This window comes from Pan paniscus, chromosome 13, assembly GCF_029289425.2.
Source record: "Pan paniscus chromosome 13, NHGRI_mPanPan1-v2.0_pri, whole genome shotgun sequence".
Lineage (NCBI taxonomy): Eukaryota > Metazoa > Chordata > Mammalia > Primates > Hominidae > Pan > Pan paniscus.
Window position 1 is genome coordinate 130485644 of NC_073262.2, and position 24089 is coordinate 130509732.

The 24089-nt window shown below is 41.3% G+C and overlaps 1 protein-coding gene across 2 annotated transcripts in view; it reads left to right on the forward strand.

Moving 5' to 3' along the window:
• DAW1 (dynein assembly factor with WD repeats 1) overlaps positions 1-24089 on the forward strand; it is a 58149-nt gene that overhangs the window by 4748 nt on the left and 29312 nt on the right. For both annotated transcript variants that reach the window (XR_008624603.2, XM_003821837.7), the window contains exons 2-5: positions 14567-14639; positions 19061-19205; positions 20459-20517; positions 22993-23115. Coding sequence is in view for 1 of the 2 variants with exons in the window: in XM_003821837.7 (XP_003821885.1) it covers positions 14567-14639; positions 19061-19205; positions 20459-20517; positions 22993-23115 (400 nt within the window). In the remaining variant the exon portion in view is untranslated. The remainder of the gene's footprint in view (positions 1-14566; positions 14640-19060; positions 19206-20458; positions 20518-22992; positions 23116-24089) is intronic.

Consider the following 24089-nt stretch of genomic DNA (forward strand, 5'->3'; position numbering starts at 1 on the left):
AACTGTGCCCTGCCAGTAGAAGGCATCATCACCCAGCCTGTTTTTTGCCAGAAACCTAGGTGGTCACTTTTTGTTTCTCTCCTGTGATCATTCACTGCCTCCCCCACCCCCCCAACCCCTGGCATTCCTTTATCATTCTGCCAGCTCTAAGTCCAAAATATTCTGTGAATCCATCAGATTATCCCTCTTTCCATAGCACAGATTTCTTGGTCTAACATCCCTTCCAGCTGCCAACCTAGTCCAACCCTCCATTCCAGCCACCATTCCCTTTGGCTGAGCCACTCCAGTGGCTTTTCAACTGGATTCCTGGTTTTCACCCTCATCTCCTACAATCCGTCTGCCACTAGGAGCCAGTGGGATCTGAATTCAAGATCTCCAATAGCTTCCTATCATGCTTAGAATACGATCTGCAACCTGTGGGATTTGGCTCATCCTGTGCTGCTGACTTCTAAAACTTCACTTGTCTACCCTCACTATACTTCTGACTTCTTTAGCTTGTTCTTCTATGACTTAAGAGAGGGCCTTTCACTCATTCGTTTTTTGGACCCAGCTTTCCCTAGAGCTAGGAAAAGCTGCTTCCTTTTCTTCATTCAGTTTCAATCAATGTCAACCACCTGAAGAGACTTTCCTACCTATTCAAAGTAGCCTGCGCTGATTTTACTCTATGCCATAAAGTGCTTAAAAATTATATTTGTCATCATCCAAAACTCTACTTGTTTTGTTTCAAATGTCTGCCCCTTTCCCATTTAATGTAAACTTCGTGAGAGCTAAGATCTTAGTGTGGTTTGATCATTGTAGCACCCTCAGCTTCTAGAAGAGATTTGGTGACATAGAAGATCAGGAATGTTTGTTGAATGAATGTATGGATAAATGGATGTGTTTGATGAGAGGTCAGGTATGGAAATTACTGAAAATAAACACTGAAAATCTTAAGGGATGCTGCTTCTGCCTCCCTGGAAGACCGATCCTGGACAGCTACTTTCTCCAATGGGAAGTTGACATTTGTAGAAAAGACATGCATTTTCTCCTTCATAGAATTCCAGTTAAAATAATATGAGAAAGCTATATATATGACAGTATCTAGATAAATTTATTTTATGTAATTAATTAATTAATTTAATTTTTGAGACAGAGTCTTGCTCTGTCACCCAGGTTGGAGTGCAGTGGTGCAATCCAACTCCACCTCTTGGATTCAAATGATTCTCATCCCTTAGCCTCCCAGGTAGCTGGAATCACAGGTGTGCACTACCAAGCCCAGCTAATTTTTGTATTTTTAGCAGAGACGGAGTTTCACCATGTTGGCCAGGCCGGTCTTGAATTCCTGACCTCAAGTGATCCACCTGTCTTGGCCTCCCAAAGTGCTGGGATCACAGGTGTGAGCCACTGCATCAGGCTGAGAGTATCTACGAAATTTAAATTAGGCATAGGTATATAGTATATAGAAAATTTAAAATTAAGACTAATAGTCTGTTTCCTTTAAGTATTCCATAATTTTCTTTTGGCTCTTTTTGCCCATAGGCCTGTGCTGGTTCCCATAGATGTACCAATAAATGAAGCTCTTGCTTTCATCCCTTTGTTGTGGAGTGTAGGTTAAGAATATGAGCTCTGGGTTCAGAATAACGGCTTCTCACCATATACAATAATAAAAAAACTTGGGCAATTTGTTTTATTCTATCAAAGCATGGGTACATGGTGACAACAGCACCACCTCACAGGTCTACTAGACCCTTCCAGCTTCTTATCTTATTTGATTCTTTCTCTTCAGAGTAGAGAAAACTTTTTGGAAGAATACTCTCCCCAAGTGCTGTCCTCCCATCCTATCATGTTTTCACGCTGATTGCCCCACTGAAACTGCCCACTTTAAGATCTCCAATGACATTCACATTACTAATCCACTAGCCAAGCCACAGTCCTTGCCTGCCTTGACCTGGCAGCAGCATTCAACCACTCTGCTTTTCTTTGGCTTCCAGGACACATATTCTATTTTCCTTCCTGTCTCACGTCACTTCTTCTGTGTCTATCTTGTTGGTTCCTCTTCTTCTTTTTGATGTTGGAGTGCCCCAGAGCCCCAACCTTGGATTTCTCCTTTCTATCTACACTCATACACTACGCAATCTCATCCATTTTCAAGGCTTAAAAACTATCCTGACCTGAGGTCAGGAGTTCGAGACCAGCCTGCCCAACATGGTGAAACCCCATCTCTACTAAAAATACAAAACAATTAGCCAGGTGTGGTGGTGCGGGTCTGTAATCCCAGCTACTCAGGAGGCTGAGGCAGGAGAATCGCTTGAATCTGGGAGGTGGAGGTTGCAGTGAGCCAAGATCACGCCAATGCACTCCAGCCTGGGTGCCAGAGCGAGACTCTGTCTCAAAACAAACAAACAAACAAACAAACAAACAAACAACAAACCATCCCACATAGTCCTGAGTACCTGAGTGCCCACCCGACACATTCATTTGAATGTCCACGGTACATCTCATATGGGGGTCTCCCATGGTCTTCCCCATGTCAGCAAATTGCAGCTCCATTTCTCCACTTACTCATGCCAAACATTTTGCACTCTTCCTTGTCTCCTCTCTCTCATCTCCACATCCACTAACAAATCCTGCTAGTCCTGCCTCCAAAATATATGCAGAATCCAACAATTTCTACTACCTGACCACTACCATTCTTTTTAGCTTGAAAGCTTCCTTCCACCCTTGCCCCTCTTCAGTCTATATGGCAATGGGATGGCTCTGTTAGAACATAAATATGACCATGTCACTCTTCTGCTCCAGCCCTCCAATGACTTCTCAGCTCGTTTAAAGTAAAAGGGCCATGATCCCCAAGGCCCTGCAAAATCTCACCCCCTGTTGCTTCCCTGACCTCACCACTTTCGACTTTTCCCTCCAGCAACACTCCTCTCCTTGGTGTTCCTTGGATGGGGCAGAGGTGTCCCCACCCAGGGTCTGCAGTTGGTGTTCTTTCTGCCTCAAATAATCTACCCATGGACATTTGTATCACTAGTGCCCCATATTTTTAAAGTCTTTCCTCAAAATTGTGTAAAGTGAAGACTTAGATGTCTCCTTTCTGAGCATTTCTATCTTCTTCCCATGATATTTCACAGCCCCTTTCCCTGGTTTGTCTTTTCTCCTTGGGGCTATCTTAATCCAACTCATCATTGTTTCACTCTTTTATTTTGCTTATTCTTCCCCACGAGAATAAAAGATTGATGAACGTAGGAACTTTGTCTATTTTGTTTGCTTCTTATCTCTAGCACCCAGAGGAGAGCCTGGTGCATAAAATGGCATTAATGTTTTTGTTGAATAAGTGAGTTTAATGAGATGATGTGTGTTAAGCAGAATGCCTCAAACTCTTCCTGAAGTGTGAAAGGCCCAGATAAGTGATCTTTGATCTACTTCAGCTCTAAATGCCTAGGATTTTCTTTTTTTTTTTTGAGATGGAGTCTAGCTCTGTCACCCAGGCTGTAGTGCAGTGGCATGATCTTGGCTCACTGCAAGCTCCGCCTCCTGGGTTCATGCCATTCTCCTGCCTCAGCCTCCTGAGTAGCTGGGACTACAGGCGCCCGCCAGTACGCCAGGCTAATTTATTTTTTTGTATTTTTAGTAGAGATGGGGTTTCACCGTGTTAGCCAGGATGGTCTTGATCTCCTGACCTCGTGATCCGCCCGCCTTGGCCTCCCAAAGTGCTGGGATGACAGGCGTGAGCCACTGTGCCCAGCCAAGCCTAGGATTCTTAGGCTCACGTAATTCTCTTGACTCATGTTTGCAACTATTGCCTTAATGCTTATCTTATAATGAGGTCATATTACTTAGCATGCTTGACATTTAATTTCTGAATTCCAATCTTTGGTGAGCCAAATCATATGCAAGTTTCCAAGATACTACTGAATAGCAGGTGGGTGTTTCAATAATAGCATTATCAGATAGGAAAAAATTATTCCACTGAATCATTCCCGTGCTACCTTTATCCCTTCTGCATATAGAGCAGTTTTGTTTTGCCTCCTAATCCTCTAATTTTCGCCCTCCCACTTTCTTTTGAATAACGTATCGGTCAGGGGCATTGTCTTGCTGCTATCTACTGAATTATCCCTCTCCCTACCTACATTCCCAAAGGCTAAATGTACATGCCAGTGACATGGCTAACCAAACATGGGACATTCCTTTTCCTCTTGGTCACATTTATTAATTCATAAGCTCTTTGCTTTGGGAAGAGTGGGTGTTGACTATGTGCTTTTCAGCTAACTCAGTTATGACAATTTTTGTATTTCATTTATTGTGTGAAGTCCGTAGTTCTCAGACCAGGAGAAGGAATTAAGTCAACATTAACTAAACTAGTTAACATTCTGAGCATTTTAAAGGTTTCTGTTGATTGAATATATAATCTAAGTAAAGAATACTAATATCATTTGAAGCATGCCCTTTTAATATACTGAAAAATTTGAGGAATAGAGGCTTCTTACCTAAGTGTTTTGGGAATTATATTTATTGAATAATGCACAATCAAGGGAAAATCAAGATTATTAAGATACTGTGGGAAACAGTCACTGAAGAAAAGCATGTATTTCTGGCAGCATCTTTGTTTATTTATTTTTATTTTTGAGACATAGTTTTGCTCTGTCAGCCAGGCTGGAGTACAGTGGCACAATCTTGGCTTACTGCAACCTCTGCCTCTGTCTCCCGAGTAGCTGAGATTACAGGCATGTGCCATCACACCCAACTAATTTTAGTATTTTTAGTAGATATGTGGTTTTACCATGTTGGCCAGGCTGGTCTCAAACTTCTGAACTCAAGTGATGCACTTGCCTTGGCCTCCAAAAGTGCTGGGATTATAGGCGTGAGCCACTGCTCCCGGACTCTTTGTTTTCTGCTTTTATTCTTCATGGCACATATCACAGCCTTTTGCTCATATTGGAGCTCAGTAATCATGAGAGGGATGAACATATTGCCTAGATCAATGTTACACAACCTTTTTGGCACCAGGGACTGGTTTCATGGAAGACAATTTTTCCACAGACCAGGGGGATGGTTTTGGGATGAAACTGTTCCACCTGAGATCATCAGGCATTAGTTAGATTTGCATAAAGAGTGTGCAGCCTAGATCCCTTGTATGCACAGTTCACCATAGGGTTCCTGCTGCTATGGAAATCTAATGCTGCTGCTGCTGATCTGACAGGAGGCTGAATGAGCTCAGGCAGTAATGCTCACTCGCCCGCCGCTCACCTCCTGCTGTGTGGCCTGGGCCCTAACGGCCACAGACTGGTACTGGTCCAGGGCCCAGTGGGGTCGGGGGACCCCTGGCCTAGAGGTTTTGTCACAGCGAAGCAGTCAAATGTACATGTTTCAATTTTGTAGTGTGTTCTCCAGATCCATTTGTACAGCATCCCCACCAATTTTCAGTAGTCAGCTTGAAGACTTTGAACCTTTTTACTTTATTACAAACAAGTAGTGAATAAAGAAAGCAGACTTTTGTTAACTTATTTGCTAAAATGTTAAAAATGCATTTCCTTAGGGTATTAGATCATACTCTGTGGACTGCCAAGTGCTAATTCTTTCCAACCTTTCTCTGAGTTACAGATTATTATTTTATTGCTTATTCATTGTGTACATCATTTATTTACTCAAGCATTTATTTCCTCAATAATAAATAGCACATAGTAAATACCCTCATATATAATGCAAAAAATCTAAAATTATAGTACAGAAAGAAACACTCCCTTGATGATAGTGACACCTTGCATTGATACAGAACTTGTATGTTTAAAGTATGTATCTTTCTTGAATTTTCAAATAGCTTTTTAGGGATCTTGATCTTCAAGGGTTTATATTCTGATAATGTTGATCAACTGGGCATGGTGGTGCCTGCCTTTAATCCCAGCACTTTGAGAGGCTGAGGCAGGAGGATGGCTTGAGCCCAGGAGTTGAAGACCAGCCTGAGAAACATAGTGAAATCTTGTTTCTACAAAAAATTAAAAAATTAGCTGGGCATAGCGGCATGGGCCTATAGTCCTAGCTACTCAAGAAAATGAGGCAGAAGAATGGCATGGGTCCCTAGGAGTTCGAGACTACAGTGAGTGATGATTGTACAACTGCACTGCAGCCTGGGTAACAGAGCAAGACTCTGTCTCTAACAAAATGAAGAAGAAAATATGTCGATCCCTATCATTTTTTCTATTTTCTTGTTTTTCTCTTACTTTTTAAATTTAAATTTAATTTTTTTTTTTTTTTTTTTTTTTTTTTTTTTGCCCAGTGTGGAGTGCAATGGCACAATCTCAACTCATTGCAATGTCTGCCTCCTGGGTTCAAACGATTCTCGTGCCTCAGCTTCCCAAGTAGCTGGGATTACAGGCATGCCACCACACCTGGCTAATTTTTTCTATTTTTAGTAGAGACAGGGTTTCACCATGTTGCCAGGCTGGTCTTGAACTCCTGGCCTCAAGTGATCTGCCCGCCTCGGCCTCCCAAAGTGCTGGAATTACAGGCATGAGCCACTATGCCTGGCTTCTCTTACTTTTGTAAAATATTTATGTATAGTCGAATAATGAAAAATACATCAAAGAATAGCTAAGATGAGCCTCATCCCCCTGAAGATGCGGTCATGCCTTGAAAGGAGCCACCTGACACGTGACAGTGCCTGTGTCTTCAAGCTGCTGATGTGGAATATTATCAGTCTTTGTAATCTTTGCTAATTTGATGGGTAAAACTTACATCTATTTTGTTTTTTATTTTTTCTTAATAATGAAGTTAGGGACTTTTTGTTTCGGTTTGTTTATTGATCATTGTCTGTCTTTGTAAGTTGACCGCTCCTGACTTTTGTCCAATTTTCTTTTTAAAAATCATTTTTGGAGTTCTTTATATTAAGTTCTTAAAGTTTTGTGGTTATGGTTGAAACTTCTTTGCTGATTATTATTTGCCTTTAACTTTGTGGTATCTTTTATTGTACAGAGGCTTATAATTTATTTTAGACAAATTTGTCAATTTTTTCTTTTATAGCTATTGTATTTCATGTACTTACAAAGGTGATTACAGACACTAAGAGACAAATCCATTATATTATCTAGAATATTTTATATTTTATTTTTAATATTAAAATTTGTAATCAACCTGGAATATTTTTGTACATTGTATGTGGCAGAAATCTATTTTATTAACTTTTCAAAAAAATCCAACTGATTATTACATCATTTATTGAACAATACATTTTTTCTCTGTTAATTTGAAATAGTATTACATCATTTATTGAACAATACATTCTTTCTCTATTAACTTGAAATATTACCTTCACTTTATTTTTAAATGTTGATGCATAGATGATTTTATTATATTGATCTAATTTTGTATCAAAACCACACTTTATTGTTTTATAGTTCATTGTAATGTCTGGTAGAGTAAATTTTCACATTTCAAAAAGTAAAATCATTATAATTACATTAACTTCGTAAATATGACATCTTTACAGCATTGGGTTTTCTCATCCAGAAATGTGTCTCCTCATTTATCACAATTTTCTTTTATATTCAATAGTACATTTAGGATTTGCACATTTCTTGTTAATTCTATATTTAGATATTCAGTAATTTTCTTTGCAATTAAATGTGGTCTTGCCATTAACTGTATCTTCAATGGATACAGTATCTCTTTCTTATCTTCCTCCAGTCTTAGCTTTTTGTATTCTATTTATCTTTTGTAAGCACCTTAAATCTTTTTTATAACATGTGGCATACAGCTAGGTTTAAAAATATTTTAACAATGCTGTAATGTCCATATTTTGCTGAAAAGTTTAATGTGACACAGTCTTTTTTTTTTTTTTTAACTCTAGGGAAATAAGTACTGGTTGGCTCTCCACAGAATCTTTCTTTTTTTCTTTTTAAGTTTGCTTTTGATACTAGAGTTTGGTTTCAGGTCTTTAGTACAAAAGAACTACTTCCTGGGGGGGGAAACAACAAAACAAAATTATGCCAAACTATCCTCTAACTAACATTTGCTTGCTGTGCTGTAGTGTTCTGGGCAGTTTCTTGAGTCACTAAAAGCATTTTTAATTACTTTTCTGTTCTAAAATCTTGCAGTTCATTACGCAACAGCTGCTTGGATTACCTGTTTAGGTTTCAGCACATCCGTGCAGCAAGACAGGGTTGAGAAAAATTCCTTCTGAGAGATCATAGCTGTGCAGCTGAGTGGGTAGTGATGTCCGACACTGAGGAAGAAACTCCAGAGGAGAAGCAGTGTTGAAGGAGAAGATCCTGAACTCTTTGAGGTGATAGGGAGACATCTATGTATCTGGAACTCAGAGGAGATATAGACTGGAGATTTGCAATTAATAGTTAGCATGTTGATAGTAATTAAAAACATGGTACCGATGAATTTAATGTAAGGTGAGAAGAGAAGAATCTGTAGACCTGAAGTTTAAAGATGCTTAGTGTTTAAAGGTCAGGCAAAAGAGGACAAAGGAGAACAAAAAATAACAAAGTCATTGGAAAAAGAGAAAGAAGAGATTTTATAAAAAGCCTAAAGAGGGTATATTTGAGGAAGGAGGACATATTGTTTATAGTATTGATTATTTCTGAAAGGCCACGTGCTATAAGGACAGAGAATGTCCAATGCATTAAGCAATTTGAGGACAGTCTTCCCATCATCCACCAGTTAGTTCATGTATTCAGCAAGCACTGCTGGAGCATTTTGAAAGATCATGAAGATACTAGATAACGGCAGGCACTGCTGATAGAGAAATGGAATTCAGAGAGGGATCTGAATGTGTTGCTCGTACTTGAACCTGAACACAAATCACAGGCCTGCTGTGCTTAAATCATGACTTGCCCTGAGAAGGGTCTTTCTGGGAATATAGGGAAGCATATAACATGGATATGTTTCCTTCTTCAAAGATGTTACAATCTCACTGGAAAGAGAAGGCATAAATGCAATTTAAGTAATACAAGGTGACCATGTAGCATATGCCACAAGGTATCATTTGATTAATAGCTAGAAAATAAGCACTGTTCATTGAGACTTTATGCCGGGTTCTTCATATACATCTTATTTAATCTCAACCAGCAAACTTATAGGTTCATAGATGAGAAAATTGACATTTGCCAGATCGTGACATAAATAAGGGGTTGAGGATCTATCTGATGCCAAGTATACACTTTTTAACTCTGCCACATTCTTTTTTTTTTTGAGATAGAGTTTCACTCTGTCGCCCAGGCTGGAGTGCAGTGGTGCAATCTTGTCTCACTGGAACCTCCGCCTCCTGGGTTCAAGAGATTCTCCTTCCTCAGCCTTCCAAGTAGCTTGGATTACAGGTGCCTGCCGTCATGCCAGCTAATTTCTGTATTTTTATTAGAGACGGTGTTTCAGCATGTTGGCCAGGCTGGTCTCAAACTCCTGACCTCAAGTGATCCACCTGCCTTGGCCTCCCAAAGTGGTGGGATTACAGGCGTGAGGCACTGCACTTGGCCTCTGCCACATTCTTTCTCAATGGCTCAGTGCTTTTGAAAAGTAAATAGAGTGTTTTGGCAACATTTCCTATTTTCCCTTGATCTGAAATACTGCTAGGATTATATCTGTTATATCAAACTATGATCTATAGCAGTGATTCTCAAACTGTAGAGGACTCCTGGCAACCCTTGAACACTTTCAGCAGGGTCTCAAGGTCAAACTTATTTTTCATAATAACAATAAGATGTTACTTCCTTTTCTACACTGTGCTGACATTGTCACTAATGGTGCAGAAGCAGTGGAAGGTGAAACTGCTGGTGCCTTACTACAAATCCAGGCAGTGACACCAAACTCTAATAGTGGTCACTGTATTTATTCTTCACTGACACACACTCACAATAGGAAAACATCAAAAAAAATCCCAACAGAACAACCTAGTTTTGCTTGAGGATTTCCTTGATGAAGCAGTAAAAATTATTAATGTAGCAAAATATTAACATAGGAGTGCATGTATTTTGAGTATTCCAGGTGATGAAATAGGAAGTACTAAGAAAGCACTTCTGCTCTACAGTGAAGTCTGATAGTTGTTGATATGGTTAGGCTTTGTGTCCTCACCCAAATCTCATCTTGAATTATAATTCCCATAATCCCCACAATCCCCACATGTCTAGGGAGAGACCAGGTGGAGGTAATTGGATCAGGGGGAGGTTCCCCCATGCTGTTCTCATGATAGTGAGTGAGTTCTCACAAGATCTGATGGTTTTATAATTGTTTGGTAGTTCCTCCTGCATTCATTCTCTTCCTGCCACCTTGTGAAGAAGGTGCCTTGCTTCCTCCTTTCCTTCCACCATGATTGTAAGTTTCCTGAGGCCTCCCCAGCCATGAGGAACTGTGAGTCAATTAAACCTCTTTTTTTTTATAAATTACCCAGTCTTGGGCAGTTCTTTATAGCAATATAAAAACAAACTAATACAGTTGTCTTAAGGAAAATATAGGTGGTTGCTTGAATTACGAGATGAACCAACTTTTTTTCATGGAAAAGCATTTTTACTTGAAAGAGTGACTGAGAAACAACATGGTTTTCAGACTCAGACATTTTGGCAGACATTTTCTTGAAAATGAAGAATGTGAGCCCACAACTTTCAAGCAAAAATATCAGCATTTCTTGCTAGTGATATATTTTAGCTTTCAAGCAAAAAGTATAAGTTCAGAAAACTTTTGTTTACCACCATAATCTTGACAGCTTACCAACAGTAAGAGTTTTCTTATGATAAAAATTGGTAGTGAAAATGGTAAATGTTACTTTCTGATATTGTGTGATGAAATATGTCAACAGTTACAATATATGCATAACTTAGTAGATCAGTATTTTTCAAATGTCCAGTGCATGATTATGCACGGACCATGCATGAATAAAAGATCCATCGAAAGTGTGAAATAGACCAATGAGGTTTAATTCAAGTATATGGAAAATTCACTAATATGGTTTCAGATTCTATATTGCAACTAATTTTAAGAAGTTACCATTTGTTGAGTTTTAATATAATATCAAAAAATGTTCACAATGATATAAAAAGGCAATTATAATACTCCTTCATTTTTCAACTACGTATCAGTGTCTGACTACATTCTTTTCTTACACTTTGTCTAAAACATTTAGCAGCAGCTTGAATGCAGAAGCAGAGATGAGAATCCATTGTCTTAAGCCAGATATTTGTTAAAGTATAAAACAGTGCTACTCTTCTTACTCTTTTTAGGGGCAAGAAAATATAGTTATTTTTACAAAAACTTTATAAAAATAACATGCTATGAATTACTGTTGTTTTAAAACAACTTAATAAATATTTTAAAAATTTCTCAATTTTAGTTTTTAATATGGAAAAAAACCAAAAACTCTTTGGTGTCCTAAATAATTTTTAAGAGTGTAAGGTGATCCTGAAGCCAAATTTTTGAGATGTACTAGTTTATATCCACAGACAGAGGCAGTAGAGTAAGGTGGTTAGGAGGCTCTGTCCAGTTTTTATTAGCGCTGGGCTGTTCGGATGGAATATATTCTATGGATCCATCTTCAAGTTCACAGAGTCTATTCTCTGTCATCTCTACTTTTGAACTCGCTTAGCAAGTTTTTTATTTTCATTATCATATTTTTCAATTCTATAATCCTCATTTGGTTTAATAAATATTTTCTGGGATTTTCAATTTTTTCATTTGTTTCAAGTGAAATTGTAAATGATTATTGAAGGATTTTTATAATATCTTCTTTAAAGTCCTTGTCAGATGATTCCAACCTCTGATTCATCTTGGTATTGGTGTTCGTTGATTGTCCTTGGTATAATAGGTGATTTTTAAAAAATTGTATCCTAGACGTTTTGATTATTACGGGGATCCTTGATCCTATCTAAACCTTCTAATTTGGCGAAATCTGCTTAGATTTGGCATATGTGCTCTTGGGCTACTTTTGCGGGCGTTGGTTACAATGGTGTCTGTAGTTTCCTAGGCTCTTGCAATGTTACTGTCCTTTGTTTTTTTCGGGTATTGCTAAGGCTCCTGCTCAGTCACTGCTGGCGCCACCTGCAGGGCGCAGAAGGTACTTCCCTAGTAGGCCTGCTGTCACTGAGTGACCTTCCTGGTCACTTCCCGGCCTGATTATGCTGCTGGCTGGAAGGCAGGGAGACGCAGGGCTTTGCTGAGGCTGCTTCAGTGCCTGGTTGTGGAATGAGGTCTGAGACATCCCTGGATGTCACCGTTGCCCCTTTTGCAAGTGGATAGGACTGTCCACCAATGGCCTGGCTGTGGAGTGGGGTCTGGGAGGTCCCAGGACTTTGTTGATGGGGCTGCAGCCAGATCCAACTGCCTGCTGGGGCCCAGAATGTGCACTGGGAACTGGAACAGCCTCAAGCTTCCACTGGGGGATCAGACTGCTTGCAGGGGCCCCATTTGTGGGTCAGGGAATAGGGCCCTCTTGTCCTAGTTTTGGGGTGTGGAATGCGGTGATAAAAAGAAAATCCAGGAATCTCACCATGTAGTCGTCCCTCAAGCCCTGAAACCTATAGCCAGTCTACCTTCTTCCATCCAACTTTATTTATTTATTTATTTATTTTATTTTATTTTATTTATTTTTTTATTGATCATTCTTGGGTGTTTCTCGCAGAGGGGGATTTGGCAGGGTCATAGGACAATAGTGGAGGGAAGGTCAGCAGATAAACAAGTGAACAAAGGTCTCTGGTTTTCCTAGGCAGAGGGCCCTGCGGCCTTCCGCAGTGTTTGTGTCCCTGGGTACTTGAGATTAGGGAGTGGTGATGACTCTTAACGAGCATGCTGCCTTCAAGCATCTGTTTAACAAAGCATATCTTGCACCGCCCTTAATCCATTTAACCCTGAGTGGACACAGCACATGTTTCAGAGAGCACAGGGTTGGGGGTAAGGTCACAGATCAGCAGGATCCCAAGGCAGAAGAATTTTTCTAAGTACAGAACAAAATGAAAAGTCTCCCATGTCTACTTCTTTCTACACAGACACGGCAACCATCCGATTTCTCAATCTTTTCCCCACCTTTCCTCCCTTTCTATTTCACAAAACCGCCGTTGTCATCATGGCCCGTTCTCAATGAGCTGTTGGGTACACCTCCCAGATGGGATGGTGGCCGGGCAGAGGGGCTCCTCACTTCCCAGTAGGGGCGGCCGGGCAGAGGCGCCCCTCACCTCCCGGACGGGGCGGCTGGCCGGGCGGGGGGCTGACCCCCGCACCTCCCGGACGGGGCAGCTGGCCGGGCAGGGGGCTGGCCCCCCCACCTCCCTCCCGGACAGGGCGGCTGGCCGGGCGGGGGGCTGACCCCCCCACCTCCCTCCCAGATGGGGCGGCTGGCCTGGCGGGGGCTGATTCCCCACCTCCCTCCCGGACGGGGTGGCTGCCGGGCGGAGATGCTCCTCACTTCCCAGACAGGGTGGCTGCCGGGCGGAGGGGCTCCTCACTTCCCAGACAGGGTGGCTGCCGGGCGGAGAGGCTCCTCACTTCTCAGACGGGGCGGCTGCTGGGCGGAGGGGCTCCTCACTTCTCAGATGGGGCTGCCGGGCAGAGACGCTCCTCACCTCCCAGACGGGGTCGTGGCCGGGCAGAGACGCTCCTCACCTCCCAGACGGGGTCGCGGCTGGGCAGAGGCGCTCCTCACATCCCAGACGGGGCGGCGGGGCAGAGGCGCTCCCCACATCTCAGACGATGGGCGGCCGGGCAGAGACGCTCCTCACTTCCTAGATGGGATGGCGGCCGGGCAGAGGCGCTCCTCACTTTCCAGACTGGGCAGCCAGGCAGAGGGGCTCCTCACATCCCAGATGATGGGCGGCCAGGCAGAGACGCTCTTCACTTCCCAGACGGGGTGGCGGCCGGGCTGAGGCTGCAATCTCGGCACTTTGGGAGGCCAAGGCAGGCGGCTGGGAGGTGGAGGTTGTAGCGAGCCGAGATCACGCCACTGCACTCCAGCCTGGGCACCACCGAGCACTGAGTGAATGAGACTCCGTCTGCAATCCCGGCACATCGGGAGGCCGAGGCTGGCGGATCACTCACGGTTAGGAGCTGGAGACCAGCCCGGCCAACACAGCGAAACCCCGTCCCCACCAAAAAAATACGAAAACCAGTCAGGCATGGCGGCGCGCGCGCAGGCACTAGGCAGGCTGAGGCAGGAGAATCAGGCAGGGAGGTTGCAGTGAGCCGAGATGGCAGCAGTACAGTCCAGCTTCGGCTGGGCATCAGAGGGAGACCGTGGAAAGAGAGGGAGAGGGAGACCGTGGAAAGAGAGGGAGAGGGAGACCGTGGAAAGAGAGGGAGAGGGAGACCGTGGAAAGAGAGGGAGAGGGAGACCGTGGAGGGAGAGGGAGAGGGAGAGGGAGAGGGCCCAACTTTCTATTATTTTATCATTGTCTATTGGACAATTTGAAGGGTATTTAGTTATATTTAGAGGGAAGGACTGGGGAAAAGTTTGTCTACATGATCTTGTTTTGGAACTAGATATCACTGCTTATTTTTTGTTAAAAAATTAAAAATTTTAAAAATAAAAATGGAAAAAACTGGCAAAGTAGGTTAACTTTTGACATAGGTGGTCATCGTAAGTGTTTTATAACATGTTTGTTTATTTCTATAGGAATTATGTTGGAATATGAAAAACATGGAGAATTAAAGACTAAGTCCATAGATTTGCTTGATCTTGGTCCCAGGTAAGTAAGCTGTAGGATTCAACAAGTAAATGTTCACTGGGAAGCCTTGACACAGAGTGATGTGTGGATGAGCTGCATAAACTGCAGATAATACATTATTTTTTAAAAATTGTTCTTCTGTGGTGTGTTAGTTTCTGTTTGTTTCAGGGAGTTGTATCTGAGGGTCTTGCTGAATGAAGAGGAAGTGGGAAAAAGGTTATCACTCTTTTTTTTCTAAGGTCTTAAAAAAAATAAACCTTTTAGTTTATAATTTTAGAAAGACTGTGAAGGTAGAGTTTCCACACCCCGATTCCCCTGATGTTAACATCTCAGATTAGCGGGGCACATTTATTAGGATTAATGAACCAGTATGATACATAATTATTAGCTAAGGCCCACTTCATTCAGTTTTTCTTAGTTTTTCCCTAATTCCTTTCTTCTGTTCCAGGATTCCATCCAGAATCCTACATGACATTTAGCCATCATGTGTCCTTAAGCTTCCTTAAGCTGCGACCGTTTCTCAGACTTCCCTTATTTTTGCTGACCTTTATTTCTTTCTTTTTTTTTCCTTTTTTTTTTTTTGAGACAGAGTTTCACTCTTGTTGCCCAGTCTGGAGTGCAGTGGCCCGATCTCGGCTCATTGCATCCTCTGCCTCCTGAGTTCAAGCGATTCTCTGCGCCCAACCAGTGACCTTTACATTTTTGAGAAGTACTTGTTACTGAGTTTTAAGAATATTACTGAGCCTGTTATTTTCTTATTAAATACTTCATAGGGCTGACTGCATATGTTCCTCCTCATTAATTGTCATGGGGCAGAAAAGGGAGACCTAATCTCTATTACTGAAGCTTGGTATTAGCCCAGAGGAAACCCCTTGTGATGTAATAACACCCAGAGTTCATTCTCTTTAGTAAATCTAATGCAAATAGCTGGGCGCGGTTGCTCACACTTGTAATTTCAGCACTTTAGGAGGCCGAGGCAGCAGGGTCACTTGAGGTCAGGAGTTCGAGAGCAGCCTGGCCAATATGAGGAAACTCCGTCTCTAATAAAAATACAAAAATTAGCCAGGCATGATGGTGCATGCCTGTAGTCCCAGCTATTCAGGAGGCTAAGGGAGGAGAATTGCTTGAACCCAGGAGGCAGAGGTTGCAGTGAGCTGAGATTGCGGCGCTGTACTCCAACCTGGGTGACAAAGTGAGACTCTGTCTTTAAAAAAAAGAAAAGAAATCTCATACAAAACTCCACTTCAAGGCCAAGGCCAAGTGTGGTGGCTCACACCTGTAATCCCAGCATCTTGGGAGACCAAGGCAGGAGGATCACTTCAGGCTAGGAGTTTGAGACCAGCCCGAGCAACACAAAATAGCAAGACTCTGTCTTTGTAAACAAACAAACAAACAAACAAACATCCTACTTCGAGAGAGTCAGACTAGTGATTATCCTGTGAGAGCCTAAGTTCAGATAAGGTGAAAATAATCTCAATGGGTGAAAATCACAAAAGAAACAAAACAAAAATGTTGTGTTTTAGGTTTGTGGCCTGAGACCGTAAGCAAAAGGAGCTTTCTTATATGGGCTGCTCTCTAGTTTTATAATGAGTCCACTTGACACTGTAACTGATGAGAGAGGGGCTCTCTTAATCCTGGAGTTGCTGCCACTTGAGAGGTTTGATGTTTCTGGGAGCACGTGTCTAGGGTGGGGCCGGGGCATGGCTCAGAGGATGATGGTCTATGTAGGGTCCAAGTCTTATTTCAGGTGCTTGGCACAAAGAAGGTAGTCAATTGATATTTTTTTAAAATCAAAGAATAAACAGTGGCACAGATAGTGTCATTGAATACAACAATCTTTGTATTTTCAGAAAAGATGAGGCCTAATATCAAACCCAACCTGTGATTTTTGTAAATGGAACATGTTATTGATTTGTTTGATGATGCTAGCATGCAGGAAGTTTCTTTGTGAGACATTCGTTTATTTAGTCAGCAATTATGTATATGTACCTTCAACACATACGTAAGAATCTAATCTGGGTTAGATTCTATAAGAGGCTATAAAGATATTACTCAGAATCCCTACACTTGATAGGCTTTTTGTCTAGTTTGAGAAACAACTTGTACAACATAGAACATCACACAAGTGGTACAGATAAGCTTCTATATGAGAGAATAACCTCCAGCTAGACATTCTGCAAAACCACAGATTTTTATATCTAAGAAGTATGAATTATTAGGTGATTTCAAAAAGGACTTGTGGGCTGTGAATCCAGGCACTCAACACTTTGAAAGTCTTCATATTAACTATAGTCACTCAATCGTGCTGTGCTTTCCTGAGGAGATATAAGGCATAGCCTCTCATAAACATGACCTTTTGGTGATATGAGAAAGTAAATAAATGTCTCAAAAAAGTGTGAATTTTATTTCTAGTTTTGTGCAAGAATCTGGAAGTATTGTGCCTGTTAAAACCCTGGTACCATAGATGACATGCTGGAATTATTGCATGAAAATCCTACAGGGTTGGAGTGTGTAGATTATCTGGTTAATTTGGATCTTGCGAGGAAATCTGTTTTTATACAAGTTGTTGAAAACTTTTCAAAGGGGCATTTTTACCCTTTTAATTGTTATGAAATTAATTATCTTTTTGACAATGAAATATCTCAGGGTTTATCCAAGTTGTTATTATGGATGGTCCCTGGTTCATTTTTGTTCAAAATATTCACTCCTACTCTAATAGATTATGTTTCTTGAGAGCTGGGACCGTATCTTTTACACACCCAGTGCTAAAGCAATAGTACCAACTCAATAAATGTCAATTGAATGAGCAGGTTCCGAGCTCGGTGCCTTGCACAAAACTGGAGCTTAATGTTTGTTGATGGGGTGAAGAGGGGGATACTTATCAGGGGCCACATTCATGGGAAGTGGATACTGAGACAGAAGTGGGTGAGTCAAAGGTTTATTGGGCAGTGACGCTTGTGACAGTCCAGGGCATGAAGCAGAAGCAGGATCAGGCAGGAGGAGCCATCTGACCTCGATGAAGGAGGCAGGACAACAGAATCTCTGCCAATCTGGAAGAGCTCAGGAGCAAAACTTGCCAGCTAGAGGAGTGCCTCACAGGGAGAAACGGCCAGGCTCTTGCTCTGCCCCTGCTCAGCTGTGGACGGAGAGCCACCAGAGAAGAGGCAGCCCTGGCCTGGAATGCCAAGGTGCAGCCTGAAAGAGCTGCAGCTAGAAGCTGTCAGGCAACAAAGCTCCAACCCTGACTCTGGGCCTGATTCTTTCTTAAAGGTGGGGGAATCTGCATAGTGCATCTTCTGGACACGTGTGTGACATGATTTGTAAAATGGCTCTTTTTTGGATGCTTCATGGTGTATATACATTGATACCTTTTTTTGAATGAATATTATTCTGTGCCAGCAACATTTTTCAGAATTTCTATGAATTACTTGAATGATAGAGAAAATTTGAATCTATCTGTATATTTTTCAGACCAGTTATCTTTCAGGGAAACAATATTTTAGTCTATAATAAATATTAATATTAGTCTTATGATGCTTTAAATTTATGGTTAGGCATTTTTCTCTTTTCCTAAAAATATTTTAAATCTAATCTTTCTGAACCTCAGTTTCTTCATCTCTAAAATAATTATGATAAAAGCATTACATTAGCAGATTGTTACACGATTAAATAAGAGATCATATGTAAAGTGAAAAGTATGCTGCTGGGAACATTCAATACATGTTCATTCAAAAGAAACAGGAAAGAAAGAAAAAGAACTCATGTTCAGAACTAGTATGGACTAGGCCTTCCTAGGTGTCTTCATTCATTTTGTGCTGCCATAAAAAGAAAGACCTAAAACAGGGTTATTTGTTTCTCATAGTTCTGACTGAAAAATCCAAGATCAAGGCCCCTACAGGTTTGGCGTCTGATGAGGGCTGCACTCTGCTTCCAGGATGGCACCTTGATGCTGCGTCTTCACATGGCAGAGGGCAGAAGGGCAAAAGGGATGAACTCTCTTTGTCAAGCCTTGTTATCAGGGCTTCTAATCCCATTCAGAAGGGCTCCACCATTGTGACTTAATTACCTATTCAGGCTGCACCTCTTAATGCTGTGACATTGGTGAACATGTTTCAGCATGAATTTTAGAGCGGACGCAAACATTCAAACCACAACACTAGGTGAGAACATTAGACTCTTGGCACACCCTCCATGAAACAAGCCTTAGCTTTGGAAAAATGTGTTGTAGAAAATCCAAGCTTCTTGCTTTCCTGCCATCATCTATTTACTGATTTGTATGATCCTCCCCGCCCCACCCCCAGATATCTCTTGGGAAAGATAATGGTGTTTTTGACATTTTATAAATGTGCTTCATGAAGCAATGCAATCAATTCTTCATGTAATATAGGTATATGCAAATTTTGACATAAAATAAAAGAAACTCTTTTTTGGGTGTATTTCAGCACTGATGTCAGTGCGTTAGTAGAAGAAATCCAGAAGGCAGAACCTCTACTCACAGCTTCACGAACAGAGCAAGTCAAACTTTTGATACAGAGGTTGCAAGAGAAACTCGGCCAGAACAGCAATCACACGTTCTATCTTTTTAAGGTAATGGATTTAAAAACAATCAGATAGAAGAATTTCAGTGAAATGATTGATATTTTATTAATTTTTCTTTCCCTACAAATATTTTTTCATGAAAAAGGCATGTCAGTGATTGATTGTAGTGCCTCACATATATTTGCTAAGATTGTCCCAATAATTATTTGTTAAATGAATGAGTGAAATCCAAAACACTTATTCCTTGAGAGGTTAAATAAAGATTTCAGCTCTTCATATAATGATAAATTTAAAGGGTTATTATTATTAAGATAGTTTTAAGTTATGGAATAACTAAAGCTTTTTTCTAGTTAAAGTAACATTAAGAAGTTGTGTTTTATGACAAATCAACATTTCGTATTTTCTGCTTTCATGTGAACTAAACCATATTTCAGTAAATTATTTATTTGTATGACATATAATTTTAATGTGATGTAAATATGCTTTTTAAATAGTTTTTTTGATGATTAAATATAGCAAATATAGTCGTTTAGTACTTCAAGGAAAGCTTTTAATTTTCCTTTGTCATTACCTTAGAATTACTTCATATTACACTGCTTTTATCTTTTATGATTTAAATATAATTATGATAGTAACATATAATTATTAGTTATAGACTCACCTGATACAAAATATCCAGGCATTCGTTTCTGGAAGAGGATGTTATAGTCTTGTAACATTTCTTTGTCCAGTAGGTGGCACTGTTTAATTTCAAAGATGAGCTGTATAACTAGCGTGTCTCAATTTATTCTCCAAAGGGAACATTTTTGATGGTGAAAGTAGATGCTATTCATAGTTACATTTTGGTAACAGACATAACTTGGACTGTCCCAGCCCAGCCAATCACTCTTAATAGATTGTCCAATTTATGTATATGCGTTCAATAAATATTCATGAAACATTCACTGTATGTTAGATGTTGTAGGGGTTGAAAGATAAGGAAGACATATTCTGACACTAAAGGAGCTTCAGGATTCGTAAAGTCATAACACATTGTCAAATCTTTATTGAAACATATTTAGTGTATTTCCTACATACCCAGTTTATACATATATACAAAACCACATGCCATATGTAAAAGAAAATGTTACAAATTAGTGCTATCAATAAGATGCCACATAGCACTGTCTAAAGGTAAATCAGATATTGCCTGTTTCTGATGTATAATTAAGAAAAAATTGAATGTCTTCATTGGTTTGAAGTTATAACTAACAAATTTAATTTGGTTTGAGTCTAAAAAATGGTGTTTTCTTTCACTGAAGGTTCTCAAAGCACATATATTGCCACTGACTAATGTTGCACTTAACAAATCGGGCTCATGGTAAGATTCTCTTTTTATGTCTAATTTTTAGCAGTGAAACAAATTTCTGTGTTTATTTATCAAAGATTCCAGTTAGATAAGTACATAATATATTCATTTTTCTGATTTCAGTACCCTCTTGGATACTGAGGAGAAATATAAACCCTTTCTCCCACTCTTCTAATCTGAGTTTTCTGTCGTATTCGTGCTGCAGTGAATGGGAGGCATATCGGGTTCTCAGCAAATGTAGCTACTGAAGAACTCAACTCAGGAATGAGTCTGGCAGGGTGGCCTCATATCTAACTTGGTTGGTTGTGATCAGTCTATTCAGAGCAGGCACTTTCCATCTAGGTCAGTGATTTGGGGTATGGCAAACAGCAGCTTCAAGTCTCTGTTGAGAGCATGGCTGTGATCAGCTTGGGAGCTGACGTGCTAGGTAGGAGAGATGAGGGAGAAGTCTCGTCTTGACCTACAGACATAAAATAAACACAAACTAGACATAAAATAAGCAGTTTGCTAAGGCTTCCATAATAAGGTAGCACAAACTGAGTGGCTTACACAACCAAAATGTATTTTGTCACAGTTGTGGAGGTTAGAGGTCAGAGGTCAAGGTGTCATCAGGGTCAGTTCCTTCTGAGGCCTTGGGAAAGAAGCTGTTCCACAGCTCCTGTAGCTTCTGGTGGTTTGCTGGCAACCTTTGGTGTGGAGAAGCATCACCCTGAGCTCTGCCCTCATCTTCACATGGTTTTCCCTGTGCATGTCTGTGTCTATATGGCCTGTTCTTATAAGGATGTATTGAACTGGGGCCCACCCTACTGCAGCATGATCTCATCCTAACTTAACAATTTTTTTTTTTTTTTGAGATGGAGTTTCACTCTTGTTGCTCAGGCTGGAGTGCAATGGCACGATCTTGGCTCACTGCAACCTCCAACTCCAGGGTTCAAGCAATTCTCCTGCCTCAGCCTCCCGAGTAGCTGGGATTACAGGTGCCTGCCACCACGCCCAGCTAATTTTTTGTATTTTTAGCAGAGGCGGGGTTTCTCCATGTTGGTCAGGCTGGTCTCGAACACCTGACCTCAGGTGATCTGCCCAACTTGGCCTCCCAAAGTGCTGAGATTACAGGCGTGAGCCACCACGCCCAGCCGTAACTTAACTATTAATAATTATATCCGCAAGATCTTATTTCCAAATACATTCACATTCTAAGGTTCTGGGGGATTATGACTTCAACATATAAATTTTGAGGGCATATATTTCAACCCATAAAGTATCTATAGTATATATGTGTATAGTTGCAAATGCGAGTTTGCATCTATCCAAAGGTAGAGGAAGTCTGTGGGAGAAGATGGTAGAAGGAAAATACCTAGGAGAGAATCAAAGATACCTTGTCTTGTCAACCTGCCTGTTTAGTTGAGTTTTGCTATTAGACTTTTCTTCACCTTTTCTTGTTACCACTTGACATTCAGACTGGCTTTTCAATTTTATGGATTGTTTTCTGTGCTGGGGAAATATATTTTTGTTATACTTTTGAAGCAATATTTTGATTTCAGAGATATTTTAGAAAGAAAGTCTCTTTCTTAATTGAATATTGAAGGAATGATTAAGATGCTGCTATTTTACATTACACTCTATTCACTATTCGTGTAGGAGAATAGCTATGTTAAAGGAACCATTCATTTGTTTATTAAACAGAATATAGGCCAGGTGTGGTGGCGCACGCCTGTAATCCCAGCACTTTGGGAGGCCGAGTGTGCAGATCACGAGGTCAGGAGTTGGAGACCAGCCTGGCTAACACGGTGAAACCCCGTCTCTACTAAAAATAAAAAAAAAAATTAGACAGGCGTGGTGGCGCGCCTCTAATCCCAGCTACTCGGGAGGCTGAGGCAGGATAATCGCTTGAACCCCGGAGGCAGAGGTGGCAGTGAGCTGAGATCGCACCACTGCACTCCAGCCTGGGCGACAGAGCAAGACTCTGTCTTGGGGGTGGGGTGGGGGTTGGGGGAGGGAACAATGGAATATATCACAATTTAGACATTGTTCTCAATTTAACTTTTTGTTCTGCACACATGATTTCCATCGTAAAAAGCATAATAGGCCAGGCGTGGTGTGTCACACCTGTAACCCCAGCACTTTGGGAGGCTGAGGCAGGCGGGTCACTTAAGGTCAGTAGTTCAAGACCAGTCTGGCCAACATGGTGAAACCCCATCTCTGCTAAAAACACACACAAAAAATATAGCCAGGCGTGGTGGTAGGTGCCTGTAATCCCAGCTACTCAGGAGGCTGAGGTGGGAGAATTGCTTGAACCTGTGAGGCAGAGGTTGCAGTGAGCCGAGATCACGCCATTGCACTCCAGCCTGAGTGACAGAGCGAGACTCCCTCTTAAGCAAACAAACAAACAGCATAATAAATAGAGTTATTATCCTACAGGTAAAACATGAAGTCTTTATTAACACACTGCCATTCTTCCCTGCAACGTGTTTATATTCCTTGTGTTAGCTTTATCACAGGAAGCTATGATCGGACATGCAAGCTCTGGGACACTGCGTCTGGAGAGGAGCTGAACACCCTGGAGGGCCACAGGAATGTGGTTTATGCCATAGCATTCAACAATCCTTACGGGTGTGTTCATCCTTTCACTTATTTGTTTATTAATTCATTTACTCATCCCTCCATCTGCTTGGGGAGAAAGGGAAGAAGACAAGAGGTCTGAATTTATTGAGTGCTTGGTATGTGCTTTGGAAGCCTTTTAAATACCTCCTTCAAAGCTTAAAAGGGTCTTTGGGTTAGCTATCACTATCCGCATATAGAATACAAGGTTTCAGGCTGGGCGTGGTGGCTCACGCCTGTAATCCCAGCACTCTGGGAGGCCGAGGCAGTGGATCACTTGAGCTCAGGAGTTTGAGACCAGCCTGGCCAACGTGGTGAAACCCCATCTCTACTAAAAATACAAAAATTAGCTGGGCTAATGTGTGTAATGTATGGTGGCGCATGCCTGTAGTCCCAGCTACTCGGGAGGCTGAGGCAGGGGAATCACTTGAACCCAGGAGGCAGAGGTTGCAGTGAGCCCAGATCGCACCATTGCACTCCAGTCTGGGCAACAGAGTGAGACTCTGTCTTAAAAAAAAAAGAATACAAGGTTCAAATGTGCTTCCAAGGATCGCATGGCAGTAAAGAGGAGAGCTGGAGTTCATGCTCAGGCAAGACTTGACTCTCAATCCTTGGGAGTTCCGACAGGCACTGCCTATTGATGTTCACAGCCCTGGGCTCATGCCTCTGGGGGAATGTGACATACACACACAGCATGGTTTACTTCATTTAGAAGTTAATTTACAGTCTTGCCAGGCAGGAAAAAAATGTGTGTGGCAACATGCTAAATAACAATACCAAGTACAACAGAAGTATTTTTAAACCAACCTCTAGATAATGAACAGGAGATTACACAGTGTCTTCTATTCTTCCTCATGACACACTGCTGATTCCCATGGCACCCTGAACATCTATAGCAGTGAACATACCCACTGGAATGGGCATCCTCCTCCCACTGGTTAGGTTCTAAGCTGATCAAGAGTTAGTTGTATTTGTCAACCAATGTG